The 18,999-nt window shown below is 38.9% G+C and overlaps 1 protein-coding gene and 1 long non-coding RNA gene across 3 annotated transcripts in view; one reads left to right on the top strand and one right to left on the bottom strand.

The window, feature by feature from the left end:
• Positions 1-18,999, bottom strand: part of LOC146669799 (low-density lipoprotein receptor-related protein 1-like) — a 105,670-nt gene that overhangs the window by 55,852 nt on the left and 30,819 nt on the right. Inside the window, exons 3-6 of the mRNA XM_085406411.1 lie at positions 15,610-15,747; positions 11,246-11,365; positions 10,540-10,668; positions 10,159-10,422 (exon numbers count right to left, since the gene is read on the bottom strand). Of these exons, the coding sequence (XP_085262537.1) occupies positions 10,159-10,422; positions 10,540-10,668; positions 11,246-11,365; positions 15,610-15,747 (651 nt within the window). The remainder of the gene's footprint in view (positions 1-10,158; positions 10,423-10,539; positions 10,669-11,245; positions 11,366-15,609; positions 15,748-18,999) is intronic.
• LOC146669800 (uncharacterized) lies at positions 353-3,287 on the top strand. 2 transcript variants are annotated; one of them, XR_014911733.1, is made up of 5 exons: positions 353-839; positions 1,255-1,312; positions 1,435-1,600; positions 1,838-1,933; positions 2,285-3,287. It is a non-coding gene; the product is annotated as an uncharacterized LOC146669800 (long non-coding RNA). The 2 variants fall into 2 exon arrangements; XR_014911732.1 differs by lacking the exon at positions 1,255-1,312 and having other exon boundaries at positions 377-839.

Raw genomic sequence — 18,999 nt, 5'->3', positions numbered from 1 at the left:
CTACGCCGCTAACAGAAGGACGCATTAGCGTGCTTCTATCAGTATCATCGCGTTTAAAGCGGCGGATATGGCTTTGAGACTTCATGGCTGTCAATTTGAAATGTTTGAAGCTTTAACACCAGTCCCTCATACTGCACAACCCAGTCCCCGTGTTAAATAAGAAAAAATGTGCAAACTAAAATGAGCACTGTAAACCCGAATGTTCAAAGTAATTAAACAGATTAAGTACTGTATACTCAAAGTCTTTAAAAAGTTCTGTTAACTTAAATATGTCAAGTTCGTATAACATGTTCTTCTTTTTGAGTAAATGAAACTAATAATATTTGATTGAATTTAACTATTTCTATATTAAGTAAGCATCACTTAAAATAATAACTTAAGCACAACGTAACACAGTTAAGTTAGGACATATAAGAATGGTAAAGTCCTGTTATTTTTGTTGTTTCAAGTAGGTAGGATTTAATAATAAACTTAATTTATGTAGCACATGCTAAAATACAATAAAATCTCAAAGTGTTTCACCAAATAAGTAAAATCAAATTGTCTTAAATGCATTAGTGGAAGACAAAATGTATTTATTTTAATATTCATTGTTTTATCACTGTGTCCTACATATATATTTTTAATTTTTTCCGTAAGTGTTGAGCAGCTGCAGGAATCAATTTTTATTCCGAGTTAATCTCTGATTCACCCTCCGAAGCGGAAGGCGGCGCTAATGAGCATTAATACGAAACACAGAAGAAGTAAAGGTATATGGGCGGGAACAGCACCAAAGAGGCAACACGGACGACTGGAGAAAGTTGGACCTAACGGCAGCAACTAGCATCACTGGACTTACAGTAAGTTTTCAATGTTGATATTAGTTTATTGTTAAAATACGAATATTTAGTTGTATTTTGGGTGCGTGTCGAAAAGAATAGCAGAAATGTCGGTCCGTGTTTTTTATGTGCTTTGCTGCTCTCCCCGAAGGAAACTTTGCGCTTGCAGAGCTAGCATTAAGTTGTTGTAATGAGGGTCGCAGGCTGTTTAAAAAGTTAGATACTACTTGCTCTAGAGGTGGCGCCCGGTCGCCTAGTATGAAACAAAGTATTTTAATCTCTCTAAATTTTTAAACCCCCTCTCATGACTCAGAATAGTTGGGTCCAAACAAGCCCGTTGTCCCTGCAGTTACACAACGGAGATGCCTGTCTGCAGTGAGAGTGCTTTCAAGCAGTTTTCTTGTTAGAAACGCTATATTTTAAACTATATGTGCAGGGTTAGGGTTGTGAAGGAGCTCTTGGACCTCTGGCCTGCTCTAAAAATGGAGTCTGAGGTAATATGGATCAGCTCTGTTTAAAATGAAAATTGTAATTCTTACTCATGTGGCAGCTTTTTGCTGCTTTATAAAGATGTGCGAGATTCTTCAAATTGAACTGTATTGTCCTTCTGCTGTAGTTGTATGCAGAGTTTCAGCGGATTACAAATCAGAACCTGCCCAATACATTCTACGCTGAACTTGACCGCCATCTTCCTCGACTGATGACCTTATTCAGCCAGGGCATCAAAAACTGGGAAGACAGCAGATGCCCTGGTTGAAATTCTAAGAATTCACAATGAACAGGTAATAATAGATTGTTACACATTTCATAGGTTGAACCAGTGGAACATTGGACAGGTTCAATGATTTAAATGAGCTTTTTTAATTTTGCTATTACTCCACTTTGTGTTTGCTATTTGTCTGACTGTATTAAAGATGTGAACAGGTTATTTGTGGACATATGTTCTGATTTGACTGTTGTTTTTGTTGTTGTTCAGTAAACTCACCAGTATATAAAATTCTGTTTTTATCTGGAAATAGGAAATCCATGATATCCACACCAAGTGCACTACCGTTCTCCCTGCCCTTCCTGTCTATCTGCATGAGGATGTCTCTGGATTTTTCAGAACCTGCACTGTGAGTGTCCTTAAGTATCTAACAGATACTACTGTGTATATAAACAGTGCATCAAAGTACAAACATGTATTTTGATGCACTGTTTGGACTTACCTTTGTTTAGTCTACTCCTGTGTATTTCCTTTAGCTTAGTTTCAGTCTATCTCACACCACTTGATTCTCTGGTGAATTAGCTGATTTATGTGTGTAGAACATGGATCTTCTGTTTTTCACCTCTTACAGTGAGACTCAGGTCTCCCTTGTAAAAGAGGTATTGGATCTCAGTGGGAGTTGGTAAAATGAGAAATTATATGTCGTCTGTTGTATTTCTTGGGTTAGATTGTGATTAGTATCTCTTTTTCATTAATTCAGGACGAATCTGATGAGTTGGAGCTTGATGGTGTTGAAGTGGCCCTCTTCACTGTCATCAGTGACCATCACACAACAAGTCCAGTTCACTACCAACCTGTGAAAATCTCTGTCGTCATTGAAAGTGATGCCGTGTTCAGTCTCCCCAGATTTGGTGAAGCCTTCCTAGTAATGTTTGGACTGATCTATGCACTTCACCTCAGCTACCCCAAAGCCCTGACCAACACTTTAGAATTTACTCAAAAGATTTTATTTGGTCTAGAAAGTGGTAAACTGTCACCCAGGTTACAGACCCTCAAGAATGACTTGGTTATGTAGGAACTCATCTGAAAGAAGGATGCAGGGTGAAGCATTATAAAAGGCTAGTTCAAAGTTCTCTCCTTTAATCTAAATAATGCCTCAAAACATTATTAGATTACTCTACAGGTGTTCAGCCAATAGGTCCAAACTATACAACGTGCCTTTGTTCTCATTAACATAATGCAAAGCAACACTAATGTTTTGTATGTTTTAATGTTTTTCGTAATACTATTTCCAAAACATTGTGGGCTGCGCAAGATGACCTAAATTTCACTGTTTGATACTGGTTAATGTAAAACAAATAGCATTGTAATTCACTCAAATTGCTGCCTTGTTGTCTTATTCAGATATTAGCCAGAGAGCCAAAAGCACATTTTGATATTATTAATTATTATTTTTCATTACTCTGACAGTTTTCCTGACTAAACAATTTTTGGTCTACTTATTTTAATTTATAAATGTTTTTGTTAATTATTTTTAATTTATGTAATTTTTTTTTTTTTAAATGTATTTAATTTCAACATAGTGCTAAAAGGGAGCAGGCAAGATACTGTTCAATGGCAGATGTTTATGACTTTTGCATATTAAGTTACCGATACTCAGTGTAATTGAGGCAATCAATTGCCTCAAAAATTTTAAGTTTTGGGTCACATGTTTTTAAGTATCAAATAGTCAACATATTTGACTAACGTGTACTTAAAATAATGACAACACAAACTAATAAACATTTGAGTTTTGTTAACATAAAAATGTTGTAGTTGTGTACTTATTTTTTATAAGTTCTGTGAACTTATTTCTTTGAATTTGTAAACTTGAAACTTTAAGTCATATTAACTGCAAATATTTGAGTTGACCGTTCTCAAAAGATACAAGTACCATGTAATCCAAACTTTTATGTTCTGGAAAAATTTGGCTTTTGAGTTGATCAACTCAAAAAAATTGATGCAATCGATTGCCTCAATTTTTTTGAGTTCTGGTAACTTATTCGGGTTTACAGTGAGTGAGGCGGGTAAAGGAGCAGAAAGGGAGCGAGGGAAACTTAAAGCTGACCAAGTGTTGAATGGAAAGACTTAAAAATGTGCTGACTGGCTTGCCTTTTAACAGCACATGACCCTTTAAGGAGATTTCAGGCCAGTGTCTGTCCTAAGCAGCGTACTGTAGCTGGTTGTGCAAGGGTAGCAGGTACTTTGGCTCTTAGAGTACAAGCTGAGATGAGGGGGGCTTACTGGCAGCTCCGGGATCAGCCCTCCTGTGCATAGCATGAAGCATCAAAGGCTGATTTTTAGTAAATGTAAACTTATCTCTGTTTGATTTCATTTGAGCTCTTGGGTACCAGTTTAGACTGTCCTGCTGCTCTAGCGTTAGCTCTGGATACTTGATTTGTATTTCGCTTCAGTTTCATATTTGCTTGCTTAGTGTCCTTGTTGTTTCCGTCTGTCCTTTCAAAATTTCAAGAAGTGTCTCAATCTTGAGTAAAGTAAAACACATTCTGGACCACAAATCACTCCACATTCTCTATTGTTCCCTGATTGCACCGTATTTGAATTACTGTGCAGAGGTTTGGGGCAATACTTACAAATGTTCGCTATCATCAATCTTTATATTACAAAAAAGGGCCATAAGGATAATCCATAAAACTGGTTACAGAGATCATACAAATCCACTATTCTTAAAATCAAAAATTCTAAAATTCACAGATCTGGTTCATTTTCTCACAGCACAAATTATATATAAAGCAATAAATAACCTGCTTCCTGACAATATTCTAAAAATGTTTTCTAAAAGGGAACGGGGATACAATTTGAGGGGGGAATTAAATTTAAAACATCCTCGTATCCGTACAACATTAAAAAGTTTTTGCATCTCTGTGTGTGGAGTGAAGCTGTGGAACAGACTAAGTAAAGATATGAAGCAATGTCCAAGCATGGCGCAGTTTAAAAAGCGGTTTAAGGATATGGTTTTTACAGGGTACAGGGAAAAGGTAGAGATTTGATAGGGTGTTCTTGTCTAATATTTTCATGTGTGTGCGCATGCACGGGTTTGTTGGTATGGGTATATATGTATGTATGTATGTATATATATATATATATATATATATATATATATATATAAAAATTGTAGGTTGTGTATCCTTCAGGTGTTAATGGGGTTATTGAAAATGTGTATATGTGCGTATGTGTGTATATACGTAGGTATGGATAGATAGAAACATATGTGTATATATTAAAAAATAAAAAATAAAAAATTACACATAACATATAATGTAATTACAAGGAGGTATTTCTGTAGTCTATTGATACTAGATAGTGGAAAAGGGGTGGGATTAAATAAGCTTATGCTTCTTCCTGCTCCTTTTTGAACATGGACGTTATTTGGAGTTGTGGTTGCTCGTTTTCCTTTTGTTTGCTTTGTTCATTTGTCTCTTTTAATTCTATTTTTTTTTTTTTATACTTTTTCAACATGTTCAAAATAAAGATTCAATCAATCAATCAATCAATCCTTCCCTTTGTCACGTCTTTCTGTGTTCCCTAAAAAAGGGAAATATGTTTGGTATTTGTTTTTCATGTTACCATGTCTCCTTGACAGATTTTGTGTGTACCACAAGTTTTGTCAAGTCAGTTTCCTTTAGAAAGGTTTCTAACTGAGAGAGTAGACGTGGAAGTATCTGTGTCGCAGTCATAATAAGAGGAACTGTAAATAAATACTAAGGAAAGGTGCTTCTGTCTGTGCTTCCTTTATTACATCCTTTAGCAGAGGATACACTGGACCATCCTTCATGAAAGAGGATAATGCCATCCCACCATTCATAGATAATTGACAAAGTTGCGCAGATCACCTGCATGTTAATTATAAATGCATTTTCCATTTCGTGCCGTAACCTATTGATATGGTTTGAATTTTGAACAGGCTGATAAACGCGCAGCTGATCTCTGAATGCCACGCCGCTGCTTCTTGGTAGTTACATATTGAAACATTCAGATGGCTCGTAGTAGATCCTTTACCGGACAGAAGCAAAACAAAAGGGTCAGGTAAGGCGTGCATGTTGTAGTCCATCTGCTGGATGTTGTAGTTTCGACACAGCAGATATCTGACATCGTGCTGTTAAGGAACCTAGGCTGAGTAGACTTAGCCTTATCACGTCTCCTACACACCTTTCCTTCACCTTGTGACATTTCCCATTGAGGTCAAGGAAAAGTGTTCTATAGCTCATGCTCTCAGCTTCTCTGTGATTTCTATTTAAGCCTTAATTCAGCTTTGTTAGTTTAGTTAGCTTTTAGGGTTTTTTTGTTTGTCATCTTTTTTGGCAGCTCCTTTTATTAACATTTTGCTCACAGTAAAGTTTACTCAGCTTTCTGAGTGTTTTTTCGGCCTGTATATTAAAAGGATAGTTGTTTTCTGCAGAGCCACGGTGTAGAATAAATGGTGCAGAACAACATACAGTTTATTAAATAAGAAAGTGCTGAGATAAACGGGGGGAAAAAAAATCATCAAATGTTAAGGAGGTATTTTTGCAACTTTCCTTTTTAAACAATCCTCTGACCTCCATCATCGTACATCAAACAGGAACAAAGGTTCTAAAAATGTAAATCTTATTTGGAAGGCTCCAGTAACAGGGATTAACGCCATGAAATTTAGTGCGGACATTAATGTGCCAGAAAGATGGATCCTACACTGCAAAATCCCATGATTTTTCCTCAAGCTGAGCAGGAGGCAGATGTTTGTGGGTGAAGCAGGGTGAAGCAGTAGCAGCATTACTTTGTAGTACTTTTGAAGTAGTATGATTATCAATATGCATATTTGTTATATGCTTTAGTTTGTGCTTTGTGTATAGGAATGCTAATTATTATAGCACACTTTAAACGTGCTGCATCATGGCTATAGACTTGTTCTGTCATCCCATTAAAAGTTTGCCTGATTTTAAATTTGTTTATTTCAGAAATTTGTGAGTACAAAAAAAAAAAAATAAAAATAAAAAAGGCAATGTGGCTAAAGAGAGTGACAGTGTTCGCGGGTGGAGACACATCTGGACAACTCATCTGTGAAATAGTGAGGTCATGAGTCACTCTGATCACATGTGCGTCATTTCCTATGTTAATCCCTGTTACTGGAGCCTGCTGGCTCCTTTGACGTTAACTGTAAGTGTAAATCTGCTCCTTCCTCCTTCCAGCCTGTACAAAAGATGAAGTCTGATGGGCAGTCCCTTCAAATCATCATGTGGAACGGATGACAAAAACTCTTGCCCGTTTGTACTGTTTATTCTTTACACGGCTCAAAGTACACAGCCATAAATGTTTGTTTTTAAAGTCATTATAGCATAAAGATCTACACATCTTTCCATATTATGTAGCTCATACCCAGCAACCCTTTTGTGCCTCGGATATGCTTGCTTTAATTCAGCATATTTTGATTTGCCTCATTAGCAACCGAAATGCATTTTCCATCAACAACAATGACACAGAAACCACAATACGGTGACAAGGATACAGAAAAAGCAGCGCCCTTCGATTGCTTCCACATTTACAGCATCTCTAATCCTGCATCATCTGTCATGCATATCCTGTCCTTGCTCTTCAATGCAGCCAGTGCTCCATCTTGTCAGTGCGTGGGTGCGCACACATGTGTCTGTGCCTACAAACGAACACTGCAGTGTGTGGGCGTGCATGTGCGTGGAGGACAGGCGTGAGGAAACCAGCTGAGGCTGATGGAATTTCCTTTATGGAAAAATAAATAAATAAATAAAAAATGCTTCTGGTTCTTAAATTGGCAAGTCGGTTGTAAGGTTCTGGTTACAGCTGCACAATTATAGCAACTGTGATAATTCTTGTTTTTGAATGACTTTGATCATAATTATTATTATTACTACTCTCAAATACTGTATCCTTAAAGGCAAGCTCTGTAATGATGTGGCACTTTCTGTAATTTTGAGATGGGCGTTATGATGTACTGATGTGCAGTAATGAGCTCATGACGAATGTAGCAATAGCGAACACACACAGAGAAATGCTTTTTTATTTAGTTTTTTCTACTCTGATGATAAAATCCCCCATTTTTCCTGCTCTAAGCTTGTCTAGTATCATCTGGTTTACAACTAGCACATTTCCAAAAGACAGCTGCACCACATTGTGTGTGCATGTGGAAACCAGAGCTCGCCTGTCTGTCACTATTCTGCTTCTAAACTTTCTATGACGGTCGGCGCTGAGCAAGTCATTTCTGTCATGTTACTTCATTCTTTTAGTCACATGGAAAAGGAATGTGGAGAGAGTGAGAGACAAGTGGTTGCACTCCAAGCAGATGTGAGGGGAGGAAAAGGAGAAGAACAAATCTACATGCTACATTATTCAATAGGGCTGCTTGAAGTCCCGAAATCAAAAGTAAAGTGAAAATATGTGAAAGTTCACACAAGGAAGACTGTCTTTAATGTGCACCCTCTTTCTCATTTTCCGCTCAAATTCATTCAGCGGACTGAGGGCGTTCCCCTATTTCCCATAAACCGATTCGATTTTGTCACGACCTTCGTGAGCACATTATCTTCCTTCTGTTGAATTTTAAAACTCCTCATTTCCCCTGCTGCTGTAAGGAGCTACTTAGTGTGTCAGATCCCCTCCAGTTCTCATCAGAACCAATATCCAGAGGTCTGCTCGCTAAGCTCATCAAAAGTCCTGCACGCCCTCCCATCTCTCCCAGCCGGTTCTTCAATACTTCTCATTCCTTCATCGAGTTACAGCTCTGTTGGCGCCGCTCAGCAATTATAAAGTACAAATGAGACGTCGCGTACTTCTTCGACTTTCTCTGGTGCACTCGCAAAATAGGCTCGCTTTCATTTTAGCCTTCCCTTAAGGTGACGGTAAAAGATTGTGGGGAGAAGCACGCAGTTTATTTTCCGAAAATAAACAGAACGGCAAAGTGAGGGAGAAATTCGGCGTTGTACTGATTCAGGGCCAAGTCCCCCGATTAATGTTTGCAGCTACGAATGATTACAAACCACCTGTCGACCAACTTCCCAAAAGATGTTGTAATGAGGCATCGCAGGTGGCTTTCTCAAGATGAGATTTCTGTTTTTGTCGCTCTGTTTTCTTCTGACTCATTGAAGACAAGCTGCCCGAAACCAAGCCACAGTATGACTAGAAACAGGGTGCGAAGCAAAGGAGCGATAAAGGGGAAAAAGACGGTAAGAAAGACGGTGTGACTGCTTGACCTGCAGGGTGTCTACACTCAGGAACATGCAAGTTCTCATGTCTGTATTCAGTGACTCTCCTCAGGTTTTGACTTTTAGTTTCATTTTTACACAAGTAAGGACTCTACAGTGTTTTTTGAAAGGAGACTTAAGCCATGGAAAAATACAGCTGCTTCTAATGTGTTGCCATAATATCTATGACTGACTGTGCACAGAGCCGAGAGAAGCTCAGCCCAGCTTTTGGCCCAGTTTCCGGACATTTTTTTGTTACCCTATTTACATTGTGTTTTAAGTATTTATTTACCCCTCTGATATACACTTTCATGTTCTTTAACCTTTAAAAAAAAATGACCAAAAAACCCCCATTTGAAAACATTTTATTCTTCTTCTTCTAGCAGACATCTCTCTCGCTGCCCCGAACATTCCTTCCTCCTCTCCTCTTTCTTTGTCTTTGCCGGGCAGTTTCCACCAGCACCCTGCTGGCCAACAGGACCAGACAAGAATTTAACTGGGCCCTCAGCTGATCCGGTATGGAAATCTTACAAATGAGTCACATGTTTAATTTGGCAAAAATTTTTATGCCGGGTTCACTTTGTGACACAAGTGTTCCCGTTTATCTGGGCTTGAGACCAGAACTAAGAGAACCTGTGGCTGACTTTGGTGGGACCGTACTAATCGGATTAAATTGCCCCAAGGTGTACGACAAGCTCTGTCAAACTGCCATCTGAAAAAGTGGATGGATGTTTATTTGTCTATCTGACAAAAACATGGGTGTATGTTCATCACACAGAAAGACGCCTAAATCACTCCCAGATAACAATGTCCACCTTGCTGCAGGAGAAGTAGTAAGTAGTAAGTAGTAATGGATATCTGCTATGTCACAGCTAATGCACGCATTACATCAACAATTGCTGAAACGTCCCTCCTCCTCTTCATATAAACCAAGAGAAAAAGTCTAATTATCATTTCTGGAGTGTAGTGCACGCCTGTGTTTTTGACTATGCAAAAGGCCTACAGAAGAAAACTGAAAAGCCAAAGCTTAAAAGATCCCAAGTGGTTTGGCAGATTGCTATGTAGCCACAGGTGGTGTAAAGTGTGCCTCACTGAGCTAATTACACTGAGCAATTACAGCAAAACATTTTTACGTTGAATTGCTGTCAGAAACAGAATTACAATACAAACACATAAATAATACATTCCCATATTAAAGTGTGAGTAAAGTGTGAGAGAAGGCTATAGAAGACCATTTTCTGGTGCACGCTCTGGACTATGCAGATAATACTGTGCTGAGTTTTTGGAGCAAGTTCTGTAGCTCATTGAATAATTTGAAAAGCATTTAAAGCGTAATTTGAAAACATTATAAACATTAAATGGTTTAGCTGTGATGCTGCGCTGTACTTACGGTGCAGGCTGAAGGAGATATTGATGATTCTCTCGTCCGTGAAGCTCTTCAGATTGGGGATGAAGGCACATTTGAGGTTTGTGGACGAGGGGGAGTCTCCCACATGGATCCAGCAGACCTTTTCCTCAGCATAAAGGAAGTCCATGGCGGTGGTTTGTTTGGTGCTGGTAGACAGCAGATTGTTGACTGTGGTGCCGCTCAGAAAGGTGGCGTTTATGTTCTGGGAATTGGCGATCAACAGGACAGGAAGACGCTCTACTGGCACTGGAAAGAAAGACGGACATAACTAAGAGTAAACAGAAGGAACGCGAGGAGATCATCAATATGCACTGAGACAACCTGCTTCACTCTACAGTTCTACTGCTGCCTGACTGTACTCACCATTCTTGGCCTTGCAGGAGCGGTTGTCTGGCTGAGACAGGTAGCCTTCCACACAGGAACAGGTGTAGGATCCTTCGGTGTTAGTGCAGTTCTGACTGCAGGTCCCGTACAGGCTGCACTCATCAAAGTCTGAATCCAAGAAACCGCAGATGGTGTTATTAGTCAGTAAATACACCAAATAGCATCAACAGCTCAGAAATGAAAGGACAACATAAAAGGATAAAAACTTGACTGTATAATTTTAAGAAAAAATGCTGATTAATATTTACTTTCAGTTTCCTTAAGCTGGCAAATACATCTCTCATTTGTTTTTCATGTTCCCACTGGCTTCTAATTTCGTAAAGGTGTGAGTATTTGTAGATAGACACCAGGTTTGTTGCAAAAATAACCATGATATAAATGGGATTTACAAGTGTTGCTCATCATTGCCAGTAAGTCCTCCAAAAACCTGCCAAAATGCAACATTTTCAAGACAGACTTTTGCAGGAAATGCTCCACATGTTTCTCAGCACCCAACCCACCCGCACTCAGTTTGGCTTCTATAAAACCTGAATAAACTTTGGTTTGGCTTTGTAAACAACATGTTTATTACTAAAAAAATGTGCGCATAGGACAGAAAGATGAATCACAGACTGTTTTTCTGCCGTGACACGATGATTAGACACTTGCGGTCCATACTTGACTATCGGAATTTATAGGAACTCACCTTTGCATGTCTTTCCATCTGGGCTGATCTCATAGCCAGTCTTACAGTAACAAGCAGGCCCTGCCGGAGTAACGGCACAATGTTCCTTACAGCCCATGTGAGAGCAGTTGGTGATATACTCTGAAATAAAAGGAAAGAGAGCAACGGAAGAGAGGAATGATGAATAAATGAACACTAAAAACAAACGACAGCTTTTAATCATGTTCGTCTCCTGTTACTTATATTGCTACTGCACTGAAAATGCTTCCTCGGTGGTTTTAACGGGGAAAGGGATTTGTAATAATTATGCAATAATCCCTTCAACATATCACTATACACTCAGATATTATACTGTGATCACTCAGCTTCCGTTCATCTCGCTCAGTACTGTCTATCAGAAGACACAGAGCTTAGAGAATGCCTGTAGGTATCAGGCACAGGTGCTGCTGAATCTGCTATCGTACGCTTTCTTTTTAGAGTTCAGCAGGGTGCTTAACTGCATAAAATCTTGATGTGCATTGCTAAATTGTTCAATTTCACCCTCTGTGGCTTCCTCCCGACTGTGAAGAACATAAATAATGGGCATGAAAAATTTATAGTCAGCTCAGTTAAATCATCAGTTAAGACACTAGAACTGACAGAGACGTGATCTACAGTTTCCTTGGCTGCTCTGTGCCTCAACATGTCCCTGAAAACAAAAACAACCCAAAAAAACCCCTCAAAAATAAATCAAAATCAACAATAACTGGAAGTAAGATAAAAAAAAAAAAAAGAGTCAACAACAACAAGTGGTTCTCAGTAGAAAAATAGATACAGGGGGGTTTATTCAAAATATGACTGTGTTTGTGTAAATGGTACAAATGGTTCCCATTATAATTCTGCTGTTGCATTAAGGAGTTTTCAGGATCAAACTTTGACTGTTCAGCTCAACGGAGGAATCATGAGACTTGGTCAAACGAATGTATCGAACATCTAGTAACAACTAATGTACCAGCCTCGCCCTAATATGACGAGAAATGTTTTAAACTTACAGAGACAAAACTCAAACATACGTATACAGTCATATGAAAAAGGTTTTCGCACGACTCTGTGCAGTCCTGTGAAAAACTAAGCACACTCCATGTTTAAGTAGCTTGGCAGCAATAATTTGGAAGAGTTGTTTCCTATATGACTTCATCCGTTTCTCACATCATAGTGAAGAAATACTGGGCCATTCTTCTTTCCACCATTGCTTCAGTTCATTGAGGTTTGGAGGCATTCGTTTAAGGACCCGCCACAGTATTTCAGTCAAGTTGAAATCTGGACTTTGGGTAGATTTTAACTTCATTGTTTGCTTTTTCAGCTATTCTGTTGTAGATATGTTGCTGTGCTTCAGATCATTGACTTGTTGTATGACCCATTCTGGGGAAGTTTAAGCTTTCACAAAGCATTTGACTCCAGAATACTTTGGTACACAGAGGAGTTCATGCCCAACTCAATGATTTCAATGTGCCCAGGTCCTGTGGCTGCACAGCAAGCCCAAATCGCCATCCATCCACTACTGTGCTTTACTGTTGGTATGAGGCATCTGTGCCTATATGCTGTTTGGACTTTATGGTTTGTCACATTACCCTTGGGTAATTCAAAAGTAGAAAGTAAATTTAACAGCAGTGCCAAGTGCAAGTGGCGAACTGATACTAATGATTACAGGGGTAGCTGCAAAGTAAACTCTAAATTGGGAGAAATGTAACCCATTTCACTAAAGTTATTTCTCTGGAACTCTTAATCTTCAGGTCAACTCAAAGGTAATGCTTCAAATCACTAAAGTATAACATATATATTCTAGTGATCTTAAGTTTGATTGTTTTAGTTCTAAGTGAGTAAGAGAAGAGACATAAAAGAAAATAACCAAATATTCCCACCTAGCATTCAAAATCAATGTCTCAGTGTTATCACAGACCATCTCCAAGGCTACGTACACGTCTGAGATAAAAGAGTACAAACATAACATCAGGAGAGCTTTCAAAAGAGCAGGGAACACGCCATGAGATATAAATCTAGACATGAGTCATAGTCAAACAAACGCACAGCCATGTCAAACCAAGCTGAGATCTATCAGTCACAAGTGATTCACTTTTCCCAGAAACACTGGAAGACTCTTCACACTAAAAAAAACACCTCTAGAAAGAGAAGAGGCGCAGTCAAAGTGTCGCATTTCTGAGACAAAATCCCACGAGTCTGTCGCAGTGCTGTGCAAACCTCTGAACTACTGACCGAATGAATTTCTTAAATAAAAAATAAACTTCATCTGTAAGCACTAAGCGGGAAACAGAGAAGAAACCACACAAATCAGCAGATTTTTTTGGTTTGTGCATTTTTAAAGATGTTACCCCAGACCCCTACATGAGAAAGGGATGAATTCCCCCGTGTAACCACTGTCCTGCTGACAATCCTATGAATACACCAGTCTTTCTCCTGCTCTCAAGAGACTTGCTGGGACAGCCACAGTTGAAATTACAGACATGCTCGGAATTTTCCAAAACAAGTCTGAGCGCCGAGCAACTGAGATTAGTTTAGAAAACCAACATGGGCAACAATGTAAACAACCTACGGTGACAGACACGGCAAAATATTTATTTTGAATTACATAAAATGCAGAATGCAACCTTAAAATCAGTCAGATGACTCTTAAATGTAACACCTGATGTCTCAAAAAAAAGCTTAAAAAGTCATCAAATAAAGATGCAATTCCAACTTTAACCCTTAAGTTTAACTTTAACCCCAAGTCACAGGCCCCAAAATGATTTCTTTCTTCTTCTTTCTTTTTTTTTTAATAGTGCAGAAGGTACCCCTGGATACAGGGGCATCCCATATGTTGACAGAGTTTCATCACAATTATGAGGTGAACACACACACCTACACACACACACACACACACACACACACACACACACACACACACACACCGTAACGAAGTCTGGCCAACCTGAAAGCGCATGAAAATTTGATGCCTCTCTCAGTGGCTCTCTCTGTGTTTCTTCAATAAATATTTAATCCCAGCTCATTTTTAACTAAGAGTATTGGGGACACCCAGAAAAGAATAAAGGAAAAGAATGACAGACGGACTCTTAGGTGAGCGAGGTGGTGAGCAAGACGACGAGGTTAGATATTTAGTTCAGAATCTAAGAAGCCAAATCTCACAGCTTTGAAACGAATATTGAAATATCAATTAAATATTTTCATCCAGCAGGAGTGGGATTTTTGTACAGGCTGGATGTGAGAATGGCAGGTTTCGGTGTGTGTCCTCCGCAGTAAAACTCTACCATTATTGACAGCTACGATTATTAAAGACACTCCAGAGGACAGGTGAGTGATGCTGGGTTTGTGATGTGTGCTGACTTTTGACCAGCGCCACATAAAGCAGTCTGATTGATAGTCCATCATCAATTCTGTTCCTCTGCTGACCTTTAAGTTAAAGTCCCCAGGTTGAGTTCCTTTTAGATCTTTACCCTTTCCTCCAATAATGTAAAAGTGTTTTGCACAATTAAATTCTATTTTTTGAAGCTCTTTTGAGCTCAATCAGCAAATTCTTAAAAAAGAAATGTCACATTCCTTGGAGTCATCATAAATTACTTCCCAGTTTCTGGTTTCAAAATGACTGCTTCCCTAATTCAAATCATAAAGACTTTAAAGCTCTAAAAATACACACAGCCGCAAAATACAGCACACAGAACCGGTGGGAACATACGCAGATGGCAGCACAATCCAATGTTATAACATGAATGTGGTAAATCAACATGTTGCTGCGATGTCAGCGGTGCTTCACGGCGTGCACATATCATGGGTGAAGACTGTACAATAAATAAGTAAAAAGACAGTCAGACACCATTAGTTTCACACAGATCCACATCTGTAATATTAACCTACACAGTCTTATACAACCATATTGCATATCATAGACGAGGGCAGAATTATGAGCTTCCCTATGAAAATTGTATGTAGTTAAGAACAAGAAGTTTTCAACATAGTTTTCCAAACATCCAAAAAAAAAAAAAAGTTTAATTTTGGACACTTTCATTATTTCACTTTACAAAAACCAGAAACTGCCAGGGTCAGTGCTCAAGTCTTAATGACCTATTTATACTGTGTGTAAACTGGAAGATAACCCTCAGCTTTCCATAAAAAGGTCAGTTTTTCAGGAGGCTAATAATACGGACCTTAGTAATCTTTCTTTTTTTTTCTGAAGTAATTCGGTTATTGTGTGCAAATAGAAATAATTTATGCGTTCCAAAGACAAAAGCTTTCATAGGGAGCTAAGTTTTTATCCTCATCTGTGTGTGTAGGGATTTTTTTTTTTTTTTTTTTTTTGGGGGGGGGGGTGTATAAAAATGTGGCTTAAGTGATACCTCTGCAGTGTGGTCCTTCATCCCAGCCATCAGTGCAGTCTGAGACCCCATTGCACAGTTTGCTCATGTGGATGCACAGCTCTGTTCCCCCACACTGGTATTCATTGGGAGGGCATCGTGATACCGTGCTGTGTGGACCTGAGGGAAGACAAACACAAACACGGTTGACTGACAATGTTAAGTTGTAGTTGTTAATGCCAGCTTAGTCTTTACTATTTCCACATGTCGGTTTCATTCTCCTTTTTCTGTAACAATGTGTTTTACTAACATCCTTCTTTGAATTTTTGTTCCCAAAGTTTAGCGCTCGCTGCAGTTTGCTCCAATTTCCAGTGGTGGCTGAAAATCCTTCTGCATACAGGAAGTCAAATTTCTGGTGTCACAGTTTGTGGAAGTAAATGCCACAGATGGATGCAGATGCAGTACAAGTACAAGTACACTTTGTAAATGTTAAACTCTGAATTTAATAACCTCTCATCCAAACAATTTCAAAGTTGACAGTACTTTTCAGAAGGTTCCCACTAATACATATTCTATGAATTAATTTATATAAATAGCAATAAATTGCAGACAAAATCTGGGATGTAGCAAATATGATTTCTTTTTATATATAACATTTGTCGGAAGCTTCAATAAATGCTCCATTTTCAGAAAATTTGGATTTTTGGTTCAGGCTTCTTAGGTTAGTCATAGACTTAGCAAAGCGTTGGAAACATTCCTGAGATTTTGGTCCGTATCGACATGATAGATTCATGCAGTTGCTGTAAATTTGCATATCTATGATGAGAGTCTCCTGTTCCACCACATCCTAAATGTTGCCCTACTAAACAGATCTGGTGAATCATGAGGCCATTTGAGCAAAATTAACTCATTGTGATGTTCAAGAAATCAATTTGACATAATTTGAGCTTAGTGACACATCCCGCTGGACGCAAGCATCAGAAAATGGATACACTGTGGTCTTAAATTGATGAACATCATCATCAGCAATCCTCAGGTAGGCTTTGGTGTTTAAATGATGCTCAGTTGCTACTAAGGGACCCAAAGTGTGCCAAGAAAATAGCCCCGATACCAATATAACAGATTGGCAGCCTCAAATGTTTATACAAGGCAGGATGGCTCCATGAGTTTACGTTGTATATGCCAAATTTTCACACTACCATCTGAGTGTCGCAGCAGAAACTGAGACTCATGAGACCAAATGACATTTTTACCAATCTTCTACTGTTTGGGTAAACTTGTGAACTGTAGCCGCAGTTTCCTGTTCTCAGTTGGCAGGAATAGAACCAAGTGATGTCTCTGCTGCTTCGGGGTTCGACCTGTTGTGCATTCAGAGATGCTGTTCTGCATATCTTGGTTGTAACAAGTGATTATTTGAGTTACTATTGGCTTTCTATGAGCTGGAAGCAGTCTGGCCATTCTCCTCTGTCTTTTGACATCAGCAACGCACCTGAGAGATGGCTGTGTGGTAAAATCACAGCAGAAATAATTCAGACCGGCCCATCTGGCATCAACAATCGTGCCGTGTTCGAAGTCACTCAAATCACGTTTCTTTCCCATTATGATGCTCAATTTTAACTACAGCGGGTCATCTTGCTCATGTATTCATGCCTTAATGCTTTGAGATGGTGCAATGTGATTGGCTGATTAGTTGTCTGCATGAATGATTTGTACTGAATAATCTGTACGTATATAGATAGATCTACTTTAGTTTATTCAACATAGGAATATAACCCAAAGAAAGATTAATTGGTTCCATTTATAATTGGTATCACTTGTATATTTAGTGCCTACATAGTTAAACTAAATAAGAGAAGTCACTCTGCTTGGGTTTCCAATAAGAACGAACCACTCACGGCAGGAATAAACACAAGTGTGATGGATACCAAAATTGTACTGTATCACCTCATCTGTGAAAACACCTTCAGCTGTGCCATTGCAAACACTTGTTGAAAGCAGCTTTGTCTCAAGCCACAGAGGCTCATACAGCACAGCCCAAGAATAATCTTACCCTCTGGATCTTCATCATAAGCCTTGTCCCTTTATCTCTTTCATCAATTTTCTCTCGACTATAAACCGTGCAGTAAAGCAGGAATGCTTTAAAATCAGTCTTCACAAAAATACTGCCCTTTTGTTCTAGCAGTAGATGACAGACTTTCTGACAAAGTCCTCGGGCACTACATTTGTCAGACCGAAGGAACACAAAATCCTTCTCTGCCACCTCCTGAGTTAAGCTATCCATTCCTAAATGTCTGTGGAGAGTACCACTGCTGTTGGATTCAACACAAAACATCTACAAGAATAAAGAATCCATAGTCTGGCTTTCAGTGAATCAACCTATATAGGTACTATTATATCTTATAACCTTTAAAGAATACCTTTTGTCTAGATACACTGTAGAGTACACCTGACCCAGTCACTGTGCTGAGTAATTGATGATTTAATCAGAGCTGCATGTTGTAATATCTGAGGTTTTAGAGTTGGGAAACCTCGCTACATAAGATCCTGTTCTTACACTGGCTGTTGTTTTGTGAAACATTAAGTGTCTCCTCTGTGTAAGGCAAACAGGAAAGATTACATTTAAAAAAATCTAATGTTTTTTCCTCTAGTACTTCTTTATCGTGGATGACCATGCATTTTTCCTGCTTGCCAACTTAACTGGCAGACAGACACAGCAAGCATCCAAAGCACCACTGAGGCAGCAAAAGATGGCCACTAAAGAAAAGTAGGAGGAACTATAAAAACACACCACTATCCTAGCTTGGACTAGCCAAATGACTGCCTTCACTGAATCTGCAGTGTGCACACAGCTCTCTCCAAAAGGCAAAACAGCAACAATAATCACACCAGAGCTCTGGCATGTAGTCCCGATGTGAGTGTGTGCTAAGGAAAGAACTTTGGGATTTCTGGGAAGGAAAACATGTTGACCTTTGAAAAGTAAATTCATAAAACTTTAACTGGATATAGAAAGAACATATGCTGACAAACCCCTTTGCTAAGGAACCCCTTTTTCCTTTTTTGGGGATTGAGTTTGCTGTTTTGTAACTCTGACCAGACTTTTTTTCCCCCCACAGACTAAATGACTCAGCATAACCCCGGTACAAACCCTCTATGTGTGCCCAGAACTTTGGCTGGTATCTCCAAACTCCTTTCAGCATATTTTGAAGCAATAATCCACAACTTTCGGCAGCTCTTGTAACTTTTATCATCACAGTAATAACATCCAGTTTGCAGCAGAATTAGGCTATAGCTGAGAACAAATGCTTTAATTAGATTTCATACTTGTGTTTGAAATGTGATAGATGGTGAGACGGTTCTACTCAAGGGATAGTTTGGCATTTAGAAAGCATTTTTTCCTTCTTTCCAAGAGTTAAATGAGAAAATCAATACCAG

This window comes from Rhamphochromis longiceps, linkage group LG5 (genome assembly GCF_057381845.1).
Source record: "Rhamphochromis longiceps isolate RC_006_pf linkage group LG5, R_longiceps_female_GT1.1, whole genome shotgun sequence".
Classification (NCBI taxonomy): domain Eukaryota; kingdom Metazoa; phylum Chordata; class Actinopteri; order Cichliformes; family Cichlidae; genus Rhamphochromis; species Rhamphochromis longiceps.
This window is presented reverse-complemented; position numbering and strand designations above follow the sequence as displayed.